General features: G+C 40.7%; 1 protein-coding gene and 1 long non-coding RNA gene across 2 annotated transcripts in view; both read left to right on the top strand.

Annotated features, from left to right (window-relative positions):
• The window catches only part of C10H6orf163 (chromosome 10 C6orf163 homolog), a 19,352-nt gene extending 11,021 nt beyond the window's left edge, over positions 1 to 8,331 (top strand). The window contains exons 4-5 of the mRNA XM_007104015.4: positions 2,782 to 2,984; positions 7,827 to 8,331. Of these exons, the coding sequence (XP_007104077.2) occupies positions 2,782 to 2,984; positions 7,827 to 8,262 (639 nt within the window). The 3' untranslated portion in view covers positions 8,263 to 8,331. The remainder of the gene's footprint in view (positions 1 to 2,781; positions 2,985 to 7,826) is intronic.
• A 4,857-nt stretch (positions 8,332 to 13,188) lies between these two features.
• LOC102973332 (uncharacterized) overlaps positions 13,189 to 19,029 on the top strand; it is a 28,040-nt gene continuing 22,199 nt past the window's right edge. Inside the window, exons 1-3 of the long non-coding RNA XR_447514.4 lie at positions 13,189 to 13,813; positions 14,108 to 14,211; positions 15,647 to 15,925. This is a non-coding gene — a long non-coding RNA (uncharacterized lncRNA). The remainder of the gene's footprint in view (positions 13,814 to 14,107; positions 14,212 to 15,646; positions 15,926 to 19,029) is intronic.

Raw genomic sequence — 19,029 nt, 5'->3', positions numbered from 1 at the left:
AAAAAAAAAAAAAAAAAAAAAGAATTTGGGTGTCAGTTGCTTGCTGTTAAATAAAATTTCCAGGTCTTGTCCAATGGACAGATAAGATTTTGAAAAGGCGCTAATATTATCTTATTCAAATACAATAATATTAAAAAGTAAATAATAAAATGGAAGCTAAGGGAAAATGAGAGTAGGAAATAGAATGAAGTCAGGTGTGAACCCAAAACTTAGAAATGTCTGTATGCCACGAGGTCCTATGCAGTTATCATAGCTGGCCCTTGAGCTTTCTGACAGTCAATGCACAGAGGAAAGTGCTATGAATCACCATGTCCGTGAGGTAAAAACAAATCCGATACTCAGATGGCCCAGATCTTCCTCCATGTGATACCTGAGAGAAACTTCTCATGAGGGAGGCATTGTGTAATAAAGGAAGGTCTGTCAAACATCTGCACAGTAAAGAGGATGGATTTCATGAGGCTGTCTCTTATCTCCAGATAGAGGCTGATTCACTCAAAATGCATTTCAGTAAAAGTAATTTAACTGGAAGGCTTTCCATTGAGTAAGAACACCGCCAAATAGTAGGTCATTGAATTCTTTTTTCGTAGCTTTAAATAGGTATTGGACATGCTGTATGAGGCAGTAAAATGATTTTGGTTTTACTAAACCATTACATAAAAGAGGGACGGTTTAATTCTCTGAATCCTAGTTCAGAACCCAGTCAAAATAAAGGGCTGGTGTGTCATTTTTAAATTCTATGATTAAAATAGAAATGTATTATGATAATACTTCATCTATCTAAGGCTCAACCATTCAGCAATCTCAGTTACTGAAAATGTACTTGAAAACCCAGAAATAATCCCTAAGAAGTTAAAATATCCCCCAAGACGTTAAACAATGGCCTCTGGCTACAAGATAGAAACTCAGGCTTATTACCTGTAGCAGAACCTTCCATTCCCTGCTCAGCGATTGTCTCTGGGAGACAGGGAGGAGGAGGGAGGGAGGAACCTCACTGTCTTATAAGCCTGGAAGGCATTTCTGGAAGGAAAATAAACTGCTGAATCTCTGGAAAGACCCCAGCATCACAGCCAGCAGTGAAGCGAGAAGCTGGTGGGCAAGAATCCTGCTTTTGTGCCTAGTTCTTCCACTGACTCACTCTGTGAAATAACTTAGTTTCTTTTGTTTTTATTCTTTTTAAAAAAAAATTTGTTTAATATTGGAGCAGAGTTGATTTACAATGTTGTGTTAGTTTCAGGTGTACAACAAAGTGATTCAGTTATACATATAATGTTTCTATACTTTATCAAATCCTTTTCCCATTTAGGTTATCACAGGATATTGAGCACCTTTGTTTCTTTATGTTCTCTCTTATCCCTGAAACAGATACAAACTGACCTTTAAACGAAAGTTTTGAAACTCCTGGATGGAATTAATTGCCCCTCCTTTCTGGCATGTGTTTCTGTTAAACCACTGGTTGCAGGATGGCGTCTGGGTCTCCTCTGCTAGGCAGCGAGTCTTGAGGAGGATTCCAGCCTCCTTCTGTCTGTAGCATCGGTCCTAGCACTGTGCCTGTCACACTGTGCTGTCAGTGGACATTTCCAGGGATACAGGGTTTTCCTTGGGAGCCTGTTTCCCTCAGGTCCTGGTTTGGCAAGTGCCTCCTCTTTTTACTTGGCTGAAGGCTCCACAGGTCCTTCTACCTTGGCGCAGTGGGAGCCCTTGCTCCCGTCCCCTTTGTGAACGAGGAAGAGCCCCTCAACTCGAAGGAGCTGGAATGCTCCAGAACTACAGTGGGGACTGGCAGGCAGCTTCCTGTGACTGCGGTCGTGTGCGGTGCTTGCTGCCTGGGCCTCAGGTCTCCTCCTACCCGGGAGACTCTCATAGTCATTATTTCTGCCATTTTCCAGGACTGACTTCCTAAAGCAGTATCATATTCTGTATTTCTAATCATGGATAAAGGTAATAGGACACTATAGAATATTTGGACAATCAAGAAAAAATACCCGTGACCCAATTACTTTTCTTTTTGCAATTCCTTTCCAATATTATCTATATACGTATTTTATGCTATATAGTTTGTGCATTTCTGATTTTACTTAACATCATTATAAATGAAACTTTTCCATATAGTATACACTCTTCTTTATTTTTTCCTTTTTTTTTTTTTTTTTTTTTTTTTTGCGGTACATGGGCCTCTCACTGTTGTGGCCTCTCCTGTTGCGGAGCACAGGCTCCGGACGTGCAGGCTCAGAGGCTATGGCTCACGGGCCCAGTCACTCCGTGGCATGTGGGATCTTCCCGGACTGGGGCGTGAACCCGTGTCCCCTGCATCGGCAGGCGGACTCTCAACCACTGCACCACCAGGGAAGCCCTATTTTTTCCTTTTAATAGCTATGTAATATTCCATGGTATGGATATACCATTTCAGTTTTTTTCTTTTTCCATTTTTTTCTGTATTCCTTTACTTTTTTTAAAAAAAATATTTTTTTATTGAATGAAAGATTCTTTAAATTCTATGGTGCTTTACAATTTTCAGAAGTTTCACACACATGATTTCATACAACCCCATAATCCCCTTTTTTTCCCCACCCCCTGTATTGCCCCTCCCCCTTCCCTCTCCCCACTGGTAAACATTAGTTAGATCTCTATATCTGTGAGTCTGCTTCTTTTTAAAATACACTCTTCTTTTAAATAATTAGGCTTAACTGGTGTACATTCCATCAGGCAGATGAATTATGATTTGAATAACGTTTTTAAACATCAAAGCTGTAACACCTAAACCTAGTTTTTCTGTTGCTTAAGGAAATGGCATCTAAGACCAAGATCGAGTTGCATCAAAACATGGAGGAAGAACTGCAGCGAGAACACCTGGCTGCCGAGCAACGCATGGTCCACAGGATCCAGAGGATCATGATGGAGTGCCACCGGGAGAAGGTCCAGGCCGTGGAGGAAGCCCGGGCCCAGGAGAGGCACATAGCCCAGGAGGAGATCCAGGCCCAGAGAAGGTACTCCAGGGGGCACCCCTGCAAATCAGTGTCTTACTCTGTCATAATCAACTTGGAAAAAGGGATAAGGTTGAAGCACATAGGTGGATATTTCCCAGGTTTTGTGTTTTTACATTTTTTAAAAATTTACTTATTTTTTATTTTTATTTTTGGCTGCATTGGGTCTCTGTTGCTGTGCGTGGGCTTTCTCTGGTTGCAGTGAGCAGAGGCTACTCTTTAATGCAGTGCGCTGGCTTCTCATTGCAGTGGCTTCTCTTGTTGTGGAGCACGGGCTCTAGGTGCATGGGCTTCAGTAGTTGTGGCTCGCGGGCTCTAGAGCACAGGCTCAGTAGTTGTGGCGCACGGGCTTAGTTGCTAAGCGGCATGTGGGATCTTCCTGGGCCAGGGATCGAACCCGTGTCCCCTGCATTGGCAGGCGGATTCTTAACCACTGCACCACCAAGGAAGCCCTGTTTTTACATTTTTATTATGGAATATATCAAACATAGAGAACAATATATAGTGTATTGTAGAATATGTGTGTGTGTGTGTGTGTGTGTGTGTGTGTGTGGTTTAAAGAAAAATAACACGAATACTCAAGGACCTACCAGCCATCTGAAGGGATTGAAAAGTCCCATGTTCTTCCTCAACCACATTTCCTTCCTTTCCTCCCTCTCGCGAGATAACTACTGTTCTAAAAATTGTGTTTTTCATTCTATAGCTCCAGTTTTAGGGGAGGAGAGGAATCAAGAAATACTTCTCCACAGACACATATAAGTCAGTCTTCACATTCTCTAGCCCATACCATACACTACTGTGGATGGGTTACTTGTGGTCTTTTTCTTATTACACAAGTCATAATGCTGTAAACGAAGTTGACCTTATGGAAATATAGAGAGCAAAAATTTCAGAGTCCCAACTCACTGCTTCCTACCCCGTCCCTGTCTCCCAGAGACAATCATTTTAAAGAACGGGGTCTGTATCCTTCTGTGCCCTTTTGATGTATTTACAGCCTTATATATGTGCATAATCTGAAATAATTTTTACATAAATTGGATCATACATATATGTGTGAAAAATACCAAAGGAACCATTTTATATATGTAATGAACATTTGATGGAATTGGCCAGTTTTAACAGGACAGCAGTCAGGAGCCCTAGTGGCCAAGAGAGAACCTCAGTTTCCGGGTGTTCAGCGACCTGACCAAGCTCATGTAGCTGAAGCAGGAGGACCAAAACTGAAGCCTTGGTATTCCACCTCCTGGACTAGGACTTGTCTCCTGCTTTGCTGCTTGAGTTAACAAATCTATTTGTATATAATTAGTGGGTAAAATCGTCCTTGTTAGAACTGTTTAGAATAGGGCTAAAGGTAAAATTCTGTAGGGGGTGCAGATAAATAGGAATGCAGGCTGCAGCCGCGGCTGTTTCGGTGGTGCCCCCTTCTTGCACAGGCTGTAAGTCACTGTGAGGCAGAGGAGGAAGAGGAAAGAGAATTTCAGGAGAAAGTCAGAGAAGGCGGTAACTCCTGAGGGAGTTGTGGTCCAAAGCGGTGGGAGGTGGTTCTCCTCTCCCTGTTTCCTACCCTCCATCTGCAGGAGCTCTGTCCATCCTGAGGAAGCCCCTGGGTCCTCTCTTCACACACACCGGCAGCCTCCTGCTCCCTCCTTCACCCTTTGGCTTTCGTCCCCCTTTGGCCCTTTCCTCTGTGAGGTTCAACAGCCACCTTTCATTAAGCCAGTTGACTAAGATTAGGGAACTGCCATGCCTGTTATTTAAGTATATCCATCTAGAATGTCCATTTTGTTATTGATGTGTTCCAAGTGCCTGGTGGAGAACCTCGCGCATGGTGGGTGTTCTTTAAATAGTTATCGAAGGTTCAAGTTTGTTCCAGTCAGCTGAACCCACTTTGCAGCACACCAGGTCTTATTTCGAGACATTGCTAGATTCCAGCGTTCTTTAGAGCATTCGCAGAAATTAATATATGGAGAAGGGCCACTGTTGAGAATTCCACTGTGGATCTCTTACCTGGCTATAAACTTTCACTCAAGACTTCAGCATTCAGAATACTTACATATTGTGACAAATTTGTTAAATGCTCAGAAAACTTTCTTTGTGGGTTGAGGTGATTGAGTTCTAAACAGATTATCTAGGAGACACTGTACTTTTTCTCTTAACGGTAACAAAAAGAAAAAAGAAATAAACATCTTGCTCGGAAAGGTTCTAAGCATTTTCTCGCCCAAGGCAAAGGCATGACTGAAGTGACTGCTCAGGAATGCGTGTGGTCATGGCTGTAATTCCTGGTGACAGCTGTCCTTTATTCCACACTAGAACATGCAAGGCCCTTTGTATGCCTCTCATTGAATCCTCATATCCCTTCCTGGGGGATTCAGTCATCTTTTGTATCTTCAGATGAACATGCTGAGTCTTAGAGAGAGACTAAGCAACTGCCCAAGGTCACCTGGAGAAGATACAAACCCTGGTGTGTATGATACCAAAGCTTGTGACCTTCCCTTACGCCACCCTGCTCACTTCACCAGGGTTCATCAAGTGCCTTCTGGGATGTGGTTCTGAGCTCGGGCACTGAGGAATAAGGCGCTTGCCTCAACATTATGTGAAGTAACTAAGGCATAGCTGTCCCCTTTGAGCAAGGCTAGAGGGACTTGTGCAAAGAACACATGGGTGCTAGAGGAGTCCTCGGTCCTGGAAAGATCAAGCAAAGAGTGTGTGGGCTGTGTGCTGAGGTGGGTTTCTTGGAGGAAGTTAGTCTTGGTTTGGGCCCTAGAGAGAAGGGAGGAGGTCCCATTTGTGAAGGACTGAAAAGAGTGGGGACAGCATGAGCAAACACATGGAGGGGAAGGTGGGGAGTTTAAAGAGGCGGAGCCAAGGGAAGTTGGGAGCATTAATACCCCAGAGATATAAACGCGCTGCTGAAGGTTGGACTCTGGAGATGCCTCCTCTCCTCCCCGCCCCGTCTGATGTCTACTGCCCCAGCTTGGGTATCACTAATCCTCCCGCAGACCAGGTGCAATAGGTTCCCAGCGTCTCAGGTGGAACATCAGAATATATTTTCCTTATAATCACAATGGTTATAGCTAATTAAAATAGTGCTAAGAGCCCTGTAGTTCAAGTGAAATAGCTCATTGTGGGCTCACCTGGCAAATGATCTGCTACGTTCGGTGTTTCTCCAAACATTGGATGCACAAATGAATTTTGGAAACAGATCCCTGCATAACTTAGGAATTGCCTATGGAGAAATGAAGTGTTGGTTTTTACTGTACCAACACTGGGAAAATAACTGGCGAAAGTTGGAAAGGACATTTAAAGAAATATCAGATCCTTTTAAGCGAGAACAGATTTTGGTAGTAAGGAGTTTAAAGGGGGCTGTCATGGAGGGTGGGAGCTGGTGTCATCTAAGGTACGCTTTGAGCAGATGTACCTGATATCAGCTCTGGTGGAGCTTTTTAGTCAGCCCCTTAGATGGACACCTCCTCTGTGTGGGTCCAGAGAAAGCCAGGCTGACCTAGTAGGAAGCTCACACCTATTAACAACCATAAATACTCTAATTCAACATTAGTAGGTTTTTTAATCCTCAAATCTTTAAAGGTTCTGTTCCAACTAGGTATCAGGAGATATCCACCAGAAGTGTATCTCAGTGGCTAAGAGATTTGCCCTGAACCCAGACTGCCTGGGTTGTAGCACTTGTTTTGCCACTTCTAATTAAGTGAAATTGAGCAAGTTGCTTGACGTCTCTGAGCCACAGTTCCTCATCTATAAAATAGGCCTCATAGACTGAACTGCCTCATAGACTTGTTTGAGTAATCATTGAGTTAATATATTAATCATTGAGTTACTATTGAGTTTATAGTTGGCTGCTATAAATTCTATATAATTATATACATTATAACCAGAGGCATATGAATTCATTCAGCAATGGTTCTCAAAGTATGGTCCCAGACCCTTTCAGCAGGTCCCCAAGGTCAAAGCTATTTTCTTAATAATACTAAGATGTGATTTGCCTTTTCACTCTATCTCATGAGTATGTAGTGGTGTTTTCCAGGGTTTTATGATGTGTGATATCTCAACAGATTGAAACGAAACGAAAATCTAGCTTTTTTTTCTATTAAGCCAGACAGTAAAGAGTTTTGCCACAAATGTAAAATGATGCCACTTTTCTCACCAAAAGTTTTTTGATTTAGAAAAAATATTTTTCATACGAGCTAAGTGTTTTATGTTAATGTTTAATGGATTTATCGATACTTCACATGAATTTATAAATGTTTGTTAAATGTCTGACTTTTAACTTTTAAAACTGTTAGGGTCACTAGATATAACCCATATGAACAACATCTTTGGGATTCTTGGTCATTTTAAGAGTGAAAAGTGATCTTGAGACCAAAAAGTTTGAGACTGCTGTCTTAGAGTATTGCTCAGATAGAATCAAGAATAGGGCTAAACTCGCCCTGTGAGACAGTTTCCTCCCCTCTGGCTAAAGGTGAGTATATAGAAATACTTTCTCTAGGGGTTTGGAAATCTGAGCCTATTTCTTCATTTTTCTTTAGAATTCTGCATTCATATTTTTCTGACCACAGTGAACTCGAGTCCCTAAAGTTAGCGTTAGACACTAGACTAGTGGCCTCGCCCTAGCCCACAGTGGGGAAATCAATGTGCTCCTGCCCTGCTCTGAAAAATATTTTTTTATTGTTAACATCTAATCAAAGCTCATCTCTACCAGCCTGTCTCAGACTGGTGACTCATGTAAACCATGAAATCATTTCTCCTGCATCTGCGGTGAAAGACAAAATCTTTTTTTTTTTTTGGTGGCTAATCCATCTATTAATATTCAACCCTTATTCCTTTCTGTAGAAAGGCCATGGAGGAACTTTTGAGAGCTGGTGTCACAGTTATGAAGGATCAAAAGAAGAGTGTGAGCCAACTGATAAAGGAAAAAGAACATGAAATGAACGTCTACTATTGCGTGGCTCAGAGACAGAAGCAAGAAGAGGTTCAGGAAGTGCTTCAAGAAGCAGAGAAAACACATCAGGCCACGCTTGGAAATGTGATGGACAAACTGCTTAACACTCAGGGGGAGCTGCTGTCCATGGCGAAGCAACTGGGAATCATGACAAATTGGAAAGATTTCCTGGAGGAGGAGTTACAGGAAACCAGGGTAGCGTTTCAAAAATACATCAATTATACGTTTCTGAAGCTCTCACCGGGACATGCAGATTTTATTCTGCCAGAAAGAAAGAAAACACCTTCCAGTCTTATTACTCAGGAGGACCAAACAACTCATGATTAGAAGTCTTCATCTGAAATGGCACTACAAAAGACATTGTTCTAAAGACTAAATAAATTCACTCAAAAACCATTTATTGATCCCTGGTTATGTGCAGGGGACTAGTGAGCTGTGAGCATTTTGATGGAGAACCAAAATATTCAAAAGGTTCCAAGTCTAATGGAGGAGAGGTAACAGTGAGAGGGGTCAAAACTGAGTAGGAGGGAAAAAGATTTCTTGGAAGAAGTCTAAACATACTTCTGTATCTGTGAGCTCACGTTTACATCCGACATTTAACTATTTTAGTATTCGTTGCAGTTAAAAAACAGTAAAGGGACATGTTCTTAGATGGTTTCCGTTGTGGAGAGGTGTGTCTAGTAATCTAGTCTAAAGATTATTATTTGGTGAACTGCAATAGCTTTGTAGGAAAAAAAGCAATGTTTCTCAGATTCAACAGGATGAAACTTAAATTCTGGGAAGCCTATATAAAATAATTCAGAAAGGACTCTCTTATATTTGCCATTTGTGAAAGAAAAATATGTCTTTAGAGGTCAGATTCCTTGCCTCAGGGATGGGGAGTCCCCTTATGTTTATACCCAAGCCCAGGAGTGCTTGGAACTCATCTCCTTTAGGTCAAAATGCAGAAAATCATTCCGTACTGCAATGCTCAGGACCAACAAATGTCAACATCTACTGAGTTAAAATGGAAGAAAACCCAAGCCATAACGACTGCTCCAAAAAAATCTATCCACTTTAATGTAGCATCCTTAAATTATTAATCACCAACTTATATTGGTGGCTTTAAAATTAAATACCTGGAAAGCCGTTTTCAGTAAATTAAAAAGTGCTATTGTCAAGCAGGCCTTAGGTGGATTTGTTTACATTGACCAGTCTGGGATTTCCTAATGATAAAAGTAGTGATTTGTTTACAACTGCATAATGGACTACACTCTCCTAGTGTTTAGCTTCCTGATTCTGCAGGACTACTTTGGTCCATACTAATCGATTGCCTAGGGGCTGGAAGTCAGAACATTTATACAGTACTTTACACTGCTTTTTCCAGCATGTTCTTCTCATAGCAGTCAATGGGATAGGCAGGACAGGGGTGGTTGTTATCCCATTTTGACAAATGATAACATGAAAACTACTATGTACGTATTTACATGTGTGAAGCACTTTTTTAAAATTGAAGTATAGTTGATTTACAATATTGTGTTAGTTTCAGGTATACAGCAAAGTGATTCAGTTATATATATATATATTTTCAGATTATTTTCCATTATAGGTTATTGTAAGATATTGAATATAGTTCCCTGAGCTATATGGTAAATCCTTATTGTTTATTTTATATATAGTAGTGTGTATCTGTTAATCCCATACTCCTAATTTATCCCTCCCCCCAGCTCTTTCCCCTTTGGTAACCATAAGTTTGTTTTCTATGTGAGTCTGTTTCTGTTTTGTATATAGCTTCATTTGTATTATTTTTTAGATTCCACATATAAGTGATATCATATAATATTTGTCTTTCTCTGTCTGACTTACTTCACTCAGTATGATATTCTCTAGGTCCATCCATGTTGCTGCAAATGGCAATATTTCATTCTTTTTTATGGCTGAGTAATATTCCATTGTGTATATACCATATCTTCTTAAACCAATTGTCTGTTGATGGACACTTAGGTCACTTCCATGTCTTGGCTATTGTAAATAGTGCTGCAGTGAACATTGGGATGCATGTATCTTTTCAAATTAGGTTTTTCATCTTTTCCGGTTATATGCCCAGGAGGGGGATTGCTGGATCATATGGTGATTCTATTTCTAGTTTTTTAAGGAATCTCCATACTGTTTCCATAGTGGCTGCATCAGTTTACATTCCCAGCAGTGTAGGAGGGTTCCCTTTTCTCTACATGTGAAGCACTTTAAAAACCTTAATATTTAATCCTCACAATGACTTTTGAAAGTAATTATAACTGCCCCCAATTTATAGGGAGGGAAACTGAGGCTCAGGGAGATTCAGTAACTTTCTCCAGGGCACACAGCTAGTGACAGAGAGGGAATTCAAAATATCACAAGGCACAGGCAGATGGTTACATGAGAGAGACCTGGGTTTTGCAGATTTGAATAGATAAGAACAGCAGCTGACACTGGGGAGTGCTAGCATGTGCCAACCACACGTCCACAAGTGGACTCATTCATGTTCACAGCAGGCCGTGAAAGGTAGGAACCTTTAACACAGGCACAGACAGGTCAAGTCACTTTCTCAATGTCATACAGCGAGGAAGGGTCAGAGCCAGTTTCAAATCCACAGAGTCAGTCTTCAGCCGACGCCTTCCGTCATTATTTTTGTTCAGATGTGAAGGCCTTGGTGCCTGGTTGGTTGACTCTGCAGGTGTGTGTCTTCGTGGCTTCTCTGATGAGGACTGGAAGGACGTGGTCTGTCCTCTACGTCATGCATCGTTTTTTTGTGTTTTTTAAAAATTTTTATTTATTTATTTTTGGCTGTGTTGGATTTTCGTTGCTGCACGCGGGCTCTCTCTAGTTGCAGCAAGCGGGGGCCACTCTGTCGCGGTGCGCGGGCTTCTCACTGCGGTGGCTTCTCTTGCGGCATGTGGGATCTTCCCAGACCAGGGCTCGAACCCGTGTCCCCCGCGTTGGCAGGCGGACTCTTAACCACTGCACCACCAGGGAAGCCCTCATGCATCGTTTTTGTCCCTTCTAGAAGTGAAAGGAAGCTGTACCTAGGGTTGTGTGTCTGAGTTATTGGAGTCATTCACCAGATTCGCAGCTGAGCGCAAGGAAGGAAAGCAGAAGGAAAGCATCTTCTGAAGACTGTTCACTTCATGGCCACAGCGAAGGTGTGTCTTTTGGTATCAGTGATACAGTGCGTAACATAAAAGGAAAGCAGGCGACTTATTTTTGGTTTGGAAAAAGGAATCTAGCTTCTCAGGCTTCAACCAGGTTGGAATAAAATATCCGTGTTTTTAGTATTTTCCTTGTTTATATTGATACTTCACCCTCAGCTCCCACCCCAATCCCAACCGTTAGCTCCCTTAGGGTTTTTAAAGTAATGTGGATGCTTCCGATAAGGGCAGGGTTAGAGATCTTGTTACTGTCCTGATCCCAGCTTGACCTGCCCACCAGAGGACTGCTCCGCCCGCTTCCCCACAGTACTAATCAGCCCTCCTGTTGTAGGGGTGATCACAGGGGGCTCTGTCAGCACAGACCGACCTGATCCCAGAACCCCACTTGCTTTTTGCCTTAGAGCCTGGAGTCAGCACGAACCACGAGGGGAGGGGACCTCTTCAGTCCTCTGTTCTCATTCTGCTCTGCCTGCCCCAAGGCCAAATTGAAGAAACACTATCTTTACTCTTACCCAAATCCTTCACTTTGATCACTTCAAACCACAGTTCTTTCTAGCTTGAATGTCTCCAAGATGATGTACCCCTGAGAATTAAAGTTCAAAGTGAATGGATAATCTGCTCTAAAGGGCAGAAAAAGCTGATAGTAAACTAAAAATCAGACCTCGTTCGTATTTCCATAATCCCATCTACGGAACCTCTCAGCAGTCTCTTTTATTTTTATTTTTAAATTTTATTTATTTATTTTTGGCTGCGTTGGGTCTTCGTTGCTACGCGCAGGCTTTCTCTAGTTGCGGTGAGCGGGGGCTACTCTTCGTTGTGATGCGCGGGCTTCTCATTGCAGTGGTTTCACTTGTTGCAGAGCATGGGCTCTAGGCACGTGGGCAGTAGTTGTGGCTCGTGGGCTCTAGAACTCAGGCTCAGTAGTTGTGGCGCATGGGCTTAGTTGCTCCGTGGCATGTGGGGTCTTCCCGGACCAGGGCTCAAACCCGTGTCCCCTGCATTGCCAGGCGGATTCTTAACCACTGCGCCACCAGGGAAGCCCTCAGCAGTCTCTTGTTTCCATGACACTGATAAGGATGATCCTTGTGGATAAGCAAAAGAAACAATGGAAAATACAGCAACGACCACTGACTGAGCATCTGCTATGTATCAGCTATTGCACTAAATTCCTTACTAATACCTTGTCTTACTGAAATCTCACAGCAACCCTGTAAGATGCCTCCTATTACCCCCATTTTGAAAATTAAGAAACTGAGACTCAGAGAAGGAAAGTCGCTTGTTGAAAAATGACAAATTGTTTGACTGCAGAGCCATGTGTTTTCCACAGCTACAGCACAGAGCCTAATTTAGTGCCTGTGTAAACACTGAGTAGGCGTCAGGGGTGCACTGCTTTCAAAACACATTGAAATTGTAGCGGGCAAGTCTGAATTACTGTGCAGTACCCTTGCTCTTCCAGTGGGCATGGGCTGGGAGCCAAGAATTGATCAGCCTTCCCTGAATGTGCTTGAGGAACCCTCCTGATGTGGAGCCCAGGGAAGAATTTATGGAGGGGCATAACCCAGAGCTCCCCCTCACCACGCAGGTGTCGAGAAGGGCAGAGTCCCTGGAGGGTTCTGGAGACAGATCAATTGCCTGAAGCTCAAATGTGAGAATTGCAATGTCAAGTGAAAAATTGAAAGTGAGGTATGTCTTTGAAATCTCAGTGGGACACTTACACAAATTTTCTAACAAAATCTGATTGAGACTAAGGCTATTTTCAAAAAGAAAGATTCCCTGAGTGAACCAATTTTTAGTATAACTTGTCTTGAGAACACTTAGTAACTCTCGTGGTACCAATTACTTTGAGTACAATACCTGGAAAAGCCACTCTAGATCTTAGATACTAAGCCCCATGCAAGTTGTTAAAATTGTAACCATTTTGGAAAGTTACTTTAAAAAGAGCTTAGGGAATTCCCTGGTGGTCCAGTGGTTAGAACTTGGCGCTTTCACTGCTGGGGCCTGGGTTTGATCCCTGGTCAGGGAACTAAGATCCCGTAAGCTGCGAGGCACAGCCAAAACCAAACAAACAAAAGAGCTTAAAGTACATTTTTCTTAGTTGTCTTAGAGGCTCCCTGTACAGTAGGAGTCTATGCAGCTCCCATGTTTTCTGATATTTAGGAAGCTATGTTAATTCCTGGAGGCCATCTGGGAACTTAATTTGAGGACCCTAAGAAATTACTGTAGTTAAATTTTATAGAAGTCATTCCACCAAGAAAAGAACCTTGTTTTTAGAGACAATAGACCTGTGGGCTGGGAAACAGGTGCCTAGCATTCCCTAGGAGAGATGGAGAAGTTACCTCACCCCCACAGCAGTCACAAAGCACAGGGGTCGGGCTATTTAGTAATCACTGGACCTTTATGTGACAAAGAAGTCACTCTGGTACTGTCTTTCTCTAACTTTGATTCCATTTGACCTATTTATAGCCTGCATATTCTAGCCTTGGGGGCCTTTTTTTCACTGATATCATGTAGACACTATTTGACAGAACAGGTTTCTTTACAGAACAGAGGGTTTTGACGTTCTGCTGCCTCTAATAAGCTCTCCTTTCTGCTTGGCTGAGATCACTCAGAAGAGGAAAGAAGAAACCGTTGCCTTTTGCTGTCCAGTTATTGGAAGCCAGGCCATGCGTGACTGCTTCACCTGCGTTATTCAACTCCTGCTTCACAGCAACCAGGTAAAGACATTCAAGCACGTCAAGGTTGGGTATTACGCATCAAGTCACTCCATTTGAAAAGTGCAGATGCATTCAGTGCATTACCATCTGATTCCAACTAGCAGGATTGAAAACAAATGGTTTTACTCTAGTTAGTTCTAAATAGAAACACTTTAATATTGAATTGAATGAAGTTCAAATTATCCTTTTCTACATAGCAACTGCATGTTAGGTCTTAAGATTAGCAAGGGTTCAAGTTTATTGATCTGCCTTTCCTTACTTTTAACCATATGTGATATTTCCTATTTCTCATAGCACTCTTTCCATCTTACCTGCTTTGGGTGTCTATTTCCTACCACTGGACTTTAAGATCCACTGGACTCTCTCTGCTGAGGACCCATAACAAACTCCAGGACCAGGTAGTATCCTTGACATATCACTCTATGCATAAGTATTTCCCATCCCCTCTCCCCCCACTCAGTATTCCCAAAGAAAGCTATTTCTATTATTGGTCCATTTGAAGGATTATCATTTAATTACATAATAGAATGTATCCATAGAGCTATGCATTTCAGCTAGAAATCTACATATCTCTAGAAGCTCTACAATCTGTTCTAAAGAATCTACATCTCTAGAAATCATAGAGATGTATGGGATATTAATTATTGATTTTGCTTATTCAACATGCAGTAGGAAGCAAACTACTGTATACCAGGTGCCGTGTTAGATGCTCGGGTTCTTGGTACATGAAATAGGTGGTGGTCCTTACTCTTAGAGAAGTCAGCTAAGTGGGTAGAAGGATAGTGAGTACATGTACTATAACACTGTCGAGGGCTGGAAAAGTAACAATAATGGGCTCACAGCTCATTTTCTGACTCATGTCATGTGGTACTGCCAAGGCGGTAATATCTACCATCAGTAGCCTGCTAGCCAAACTGGTATTCTAGCTTTGTGTTTAATCTTGTCCACATTTGTGAAGGAATGGCTTGATTTAAATTTTGTTGTCAGCAAAGTGGATTCTACAATCTCAAAGATAAATTTTCCTAGTTCTCTTATGGTTTTGTTCTTCTTGAGGTTGTTAGGTCGTCACTAGTAGATGGTTGTTTCCCCTGTCGGTTCAGGCCAACAGCTTCCTACTTCACAAAATACCATCTCTGAGTTTTCTGGAATACAAGGAAATTCCAGCCTCTTTGTCAGAGGCCTCAGGAAGACACAAAAGACAGCACTACAACTGCTGTCACCCATTCCAGGGAGTCCGGAGTCATGGTCTGGCTTCATACTCTCTGGTCTCACAGATACACTCAGTGGACTTTGGCCAGGGAGCATCCCCCAGGTAACGGGAGCACTGTGGGAATAAACCCCACTGTTCTATTGCCGAGGAATTTAGGCAAGCTGCTCAGGGAGAAGGACACTCTAGAAGGGTGTGACCAAGTCACTCCTTGGGTCTCACCTCCAGGCCTTTTCTTTGCCTCTTTCAGTCATCAGCATGAGACTGATTGCTTGAAAAGACTTCTTGACAAACAAGTAGTATTTGGTAACTGTTAGTTATTATTATTTTTCATCCCTACAGAAATGAGATCACAAGTCATATATGGCTCTGCATTTTTCATGCAGATCCTATAACCACTGATTCTAATTTTTAGAATGTACCAATTTTATTAATTTTTATTTCTTCAGTATTTTATGGATATATATATATATATATATACATACATGGATGTGAATTATAGTCTATCTACCGCTTGTAGATTTTAAAATATATTTAGTCAATGGTGAGTAGAACTTTATTTTAGTTTTAAAAATTTAATCTTATGAGTTGCCCGCTGACATATATTTTAAAATTGTTTTATTCAGTTCCTTTTTTCTCTTGCACCCTGTGGAGTATGTTTATTGACTACAGATGCTAAGCACTTTGCTAAGGAACAGAAAGCTGCAAGATAGAATATGTACTTCACCTGAGTGGGTGCATAGAAACCGGCCGTGTGTCTGAATCTTTAAGAACTCAAGTGGAACGTATGCTTACAAGTTTAAAGGTCAGAATCACAACATACAGACTTGAATTGGAATGACTGCAAGATAGTTTCAGGATTATAAGACTTCTATGTAAAAGAAGTTAATAAAAGGCATATTAAGGTAAGTCCCTTATAATTATGATTTTGAACAAACTGCTTTAAATTATGCTATAGCATGAAAAAAGCAAAGGGATATAAGAATTGTGGGGCTCAGAGCCCAGAACAACAGCCCAGGGCAGTCATAAAGATGAAACTATGCGTGCATCTGCAACCAGAAGTCCAGCAAGAATTAGCTCAGAGACAAAACGGGAAAAGACTTTGTTTTTCAATGATTTCAGTACAGTAACGGTAATAGCTAGGATTGGAACTGGAGAGTGTGAATGTAATCGGAACCCACCGAAATACTTCAGGGTTGCTGTTGTTACTGTTGTTTTTGATCTTGGTCTTGGCATTGTTTGAGAGGTAACAGACAAGCTGATTCTAAATTTCAGGTGGATGGATATATATATACATATAGCTGATTCACTTTGTTGTACAGCAGAAACGAACACAACATTGTAAAGCCATTATACTCCAATAAAGATATTTAAAAAAATAAATTTCAGATGGAAAAATAAGCAGCAAGAATTTTTAGGGATATTCTGACGATAAATGCAATGATGGGGCACTAGCCTTTTCACTCTATGCCATTAGAAACTGAAAAAGTAGTCCTGGGGCATGAACAGACACAAGAATCAATGGCACAGAATAGAAGTTAAGAATAAAATGTAAAGGTATAGGGAAAACTTAGGGGTGTTGTTCCAAAATATGGAACATTCAATTTCAAATCTCTTTGATGTCACTTATTAATTTAACATAAGACAAAAATGGCATCTTGAAATAGTAAAGAAAAGTTGCCTTATTTAAATAATGGTTTCGAGGTAACTGGATAGTCATTGAGGGCAGAGATGATTGAATCCTGTCTTACAGTTCATCAAAATATATTCTAGGTGGACCAAAGGTTTAAAAGTAAAAGTAAAACTGCAAAAATATTAGAAGTCATTTGAGAATGTTTAAATAAATCAGATTGAGGATAGCCTTTTATGTTTGTCATAAAGCCCAGAAGAAAAAAGTATTAATAAAAATGATAAATTCAACTTTGTTAAAAACTTTTAAAAAATCTGCTAGGCCCAAAATCATAAGCAAGGTCAAAAGACAAACCACAAACAAGAGAAAAATATTTCCATTTCCTATTTAGGCAAAGGGCTAATTTCTCTACTGTATAGATAACTTCTAGGAATCAATAAGGAATGGATCAGCAATCCAATAGAAAAACAGATGAAAAATATAACTAGAAAATAGAAAAAGAATCAAACATCATTTAAACTTATGAAGAAATGTTCCAATCACTCAAAATAAGAGGAATGCAAATTAAAACTTCATTAACAATTCATTTTCTACCTATCAGACTAGCAAAGATAAGAAATTATAAAACTGTGCTGGTAAAAGTGTGAGAAAAACTCTCATACATGGCTGGAGGGAACATAAATTAGTACAAGTTCTATGGAATTCAATTTGGCAATACCTATTATAATTAAAAAGCATATACCCTTTGACCCAACAATTCCACTTCCAGGAATTTATCCTACAGATATTCTGATACATGTAAAATAATATATGGACCAGATTGTCATTACAGTATTATCTGTAAAAACAAAAGACTAGAAACAATAGAACTGGTTATGTAAATTATGGTACATCTTTCTAATGCTGCAATTCTAATGAAATTATAAGCTTCCATTAAAAAGGAGAAAAAAGTATATGTGCTGATAAAAAAAATTCCTAGACTTCCAAGATATATTTGTCGAATGAATGAATATGTCATTAAGTGAAAAGTCAAGGTTCTAATGATTCTCTACTGTATAGATAACTTCTAGGAATCAATAAGGAATGGATCAGCAATCCAATAGAAAAACAGATGAAAAATATAACTAGAAAATAGAAAAAGAATCAAACATCATTTAAACTTATGAAGAAATGTTCCAATCACTCAAAATAAGAGGAATGCAAATTAAAACTTCATTAACAATTCATTTTCTACCTATCAGACTAGCAAAGATAAGAAATTATAAAACTGTGCTGGTAAAAGTGTGAGAAAACAAACTCTCATACATGGCTGGAGGGAACATAAATTAGTACAAGTTCTATGGAATTCAATTTGGCAATACCTATTATAATTAAAAAGCATATACCCTTTGACCCAACAATTCCACTTCCAGGAATTTATCCTACAGATATTCTGATACATGTAAAATAATATATGGACCAGATTGTCATTACAGTATTATCTGTAAAAACAAAAGACTAGAAACAATAGAACTGGTTATGTAAATTATGGTACATCTTTCTAATGCTGCAATTCTAATGAAATAATAAGCTTCCATTAAAAAGGAGAAAAAAGTATATGTGCTGATAAAAAAACTTCCTAGACTTCCAAGATATATTTGTCGAATGAATGAATATGTCATTAAGTGAAAAGTCAAGGTTCTAATGATATGCATAGTATAAATCTATGTATGCATTCACCTATTCAACAAATATCTTTGAGCATCTGCTATGTGTCAGCCATCACACTCCACACTTGGGATGTGTCCATAGCGAAACAGACAAAGATCTCAACCGTAGTGGAGCTTACATTCTGTTAAAGGGGACCATCAGTAAAGGACAAATGTGAACATAATATAGTACATCTGAAACTGGTAAGTTCTATGGGTAAAAATAGAGCAGAGCGTGGGAGGTCGGGGGTGGGGGGCTGGGGGAGGGGAAGAAGATAAAGTGCATTGTTACAAACAGCGTGGTCAAGTTGGGCCTTAGAAGGCAAAATTTGAAGAGGCTTGAAGGAGGTGAGGGGGTTTGTGGAGAGGATCTGTGAGAAGAGTGAGGAAAAGGCCCTAAGGCAGCACTGTGTCTGCTGTGCGCTGGGAGCAGCAGAGAGGCCGGGCCGAGTGAGCTGGAAAGAAGAGTAGGAAAAGGTTTGGAAGATGATGGGAGGCTGGTCCGTGCAGGGCCTAGTAAGGAGGTTGACTTTTTTTTTTTTTTTTAACATCTTTATTGGAGTATAATTGCTTTACAATGGTGTGTTAGTTTCTGCTTTACAACAAAGTGAATCAGTTACACATATACATATGTTCCCATATCCCCTCCCTCTTGTGTCTCCCTCCCTCCCTCCCTCCCTATCCCACCCCT

Source organism: Physeter macrocephalus, chromosome 10, assembly GCF_002837175.3.
Source record: "Physeter macrocephalus isolate SW-GA chromosome 10, ASM283717v5, whole genome shotgun sequence".
Lineage (NCBI taxonomy): Eukaryota > Metazoa > Chordata > Mammalia > Artiodactyla > Physeteridae > Physeter > Physeter macrocephalus.
The sequence above is the reverse complement of the archived record's forward strand: the minus strand, read 5'-3'. Positions and strand labels throughout refer to the sequence as shown.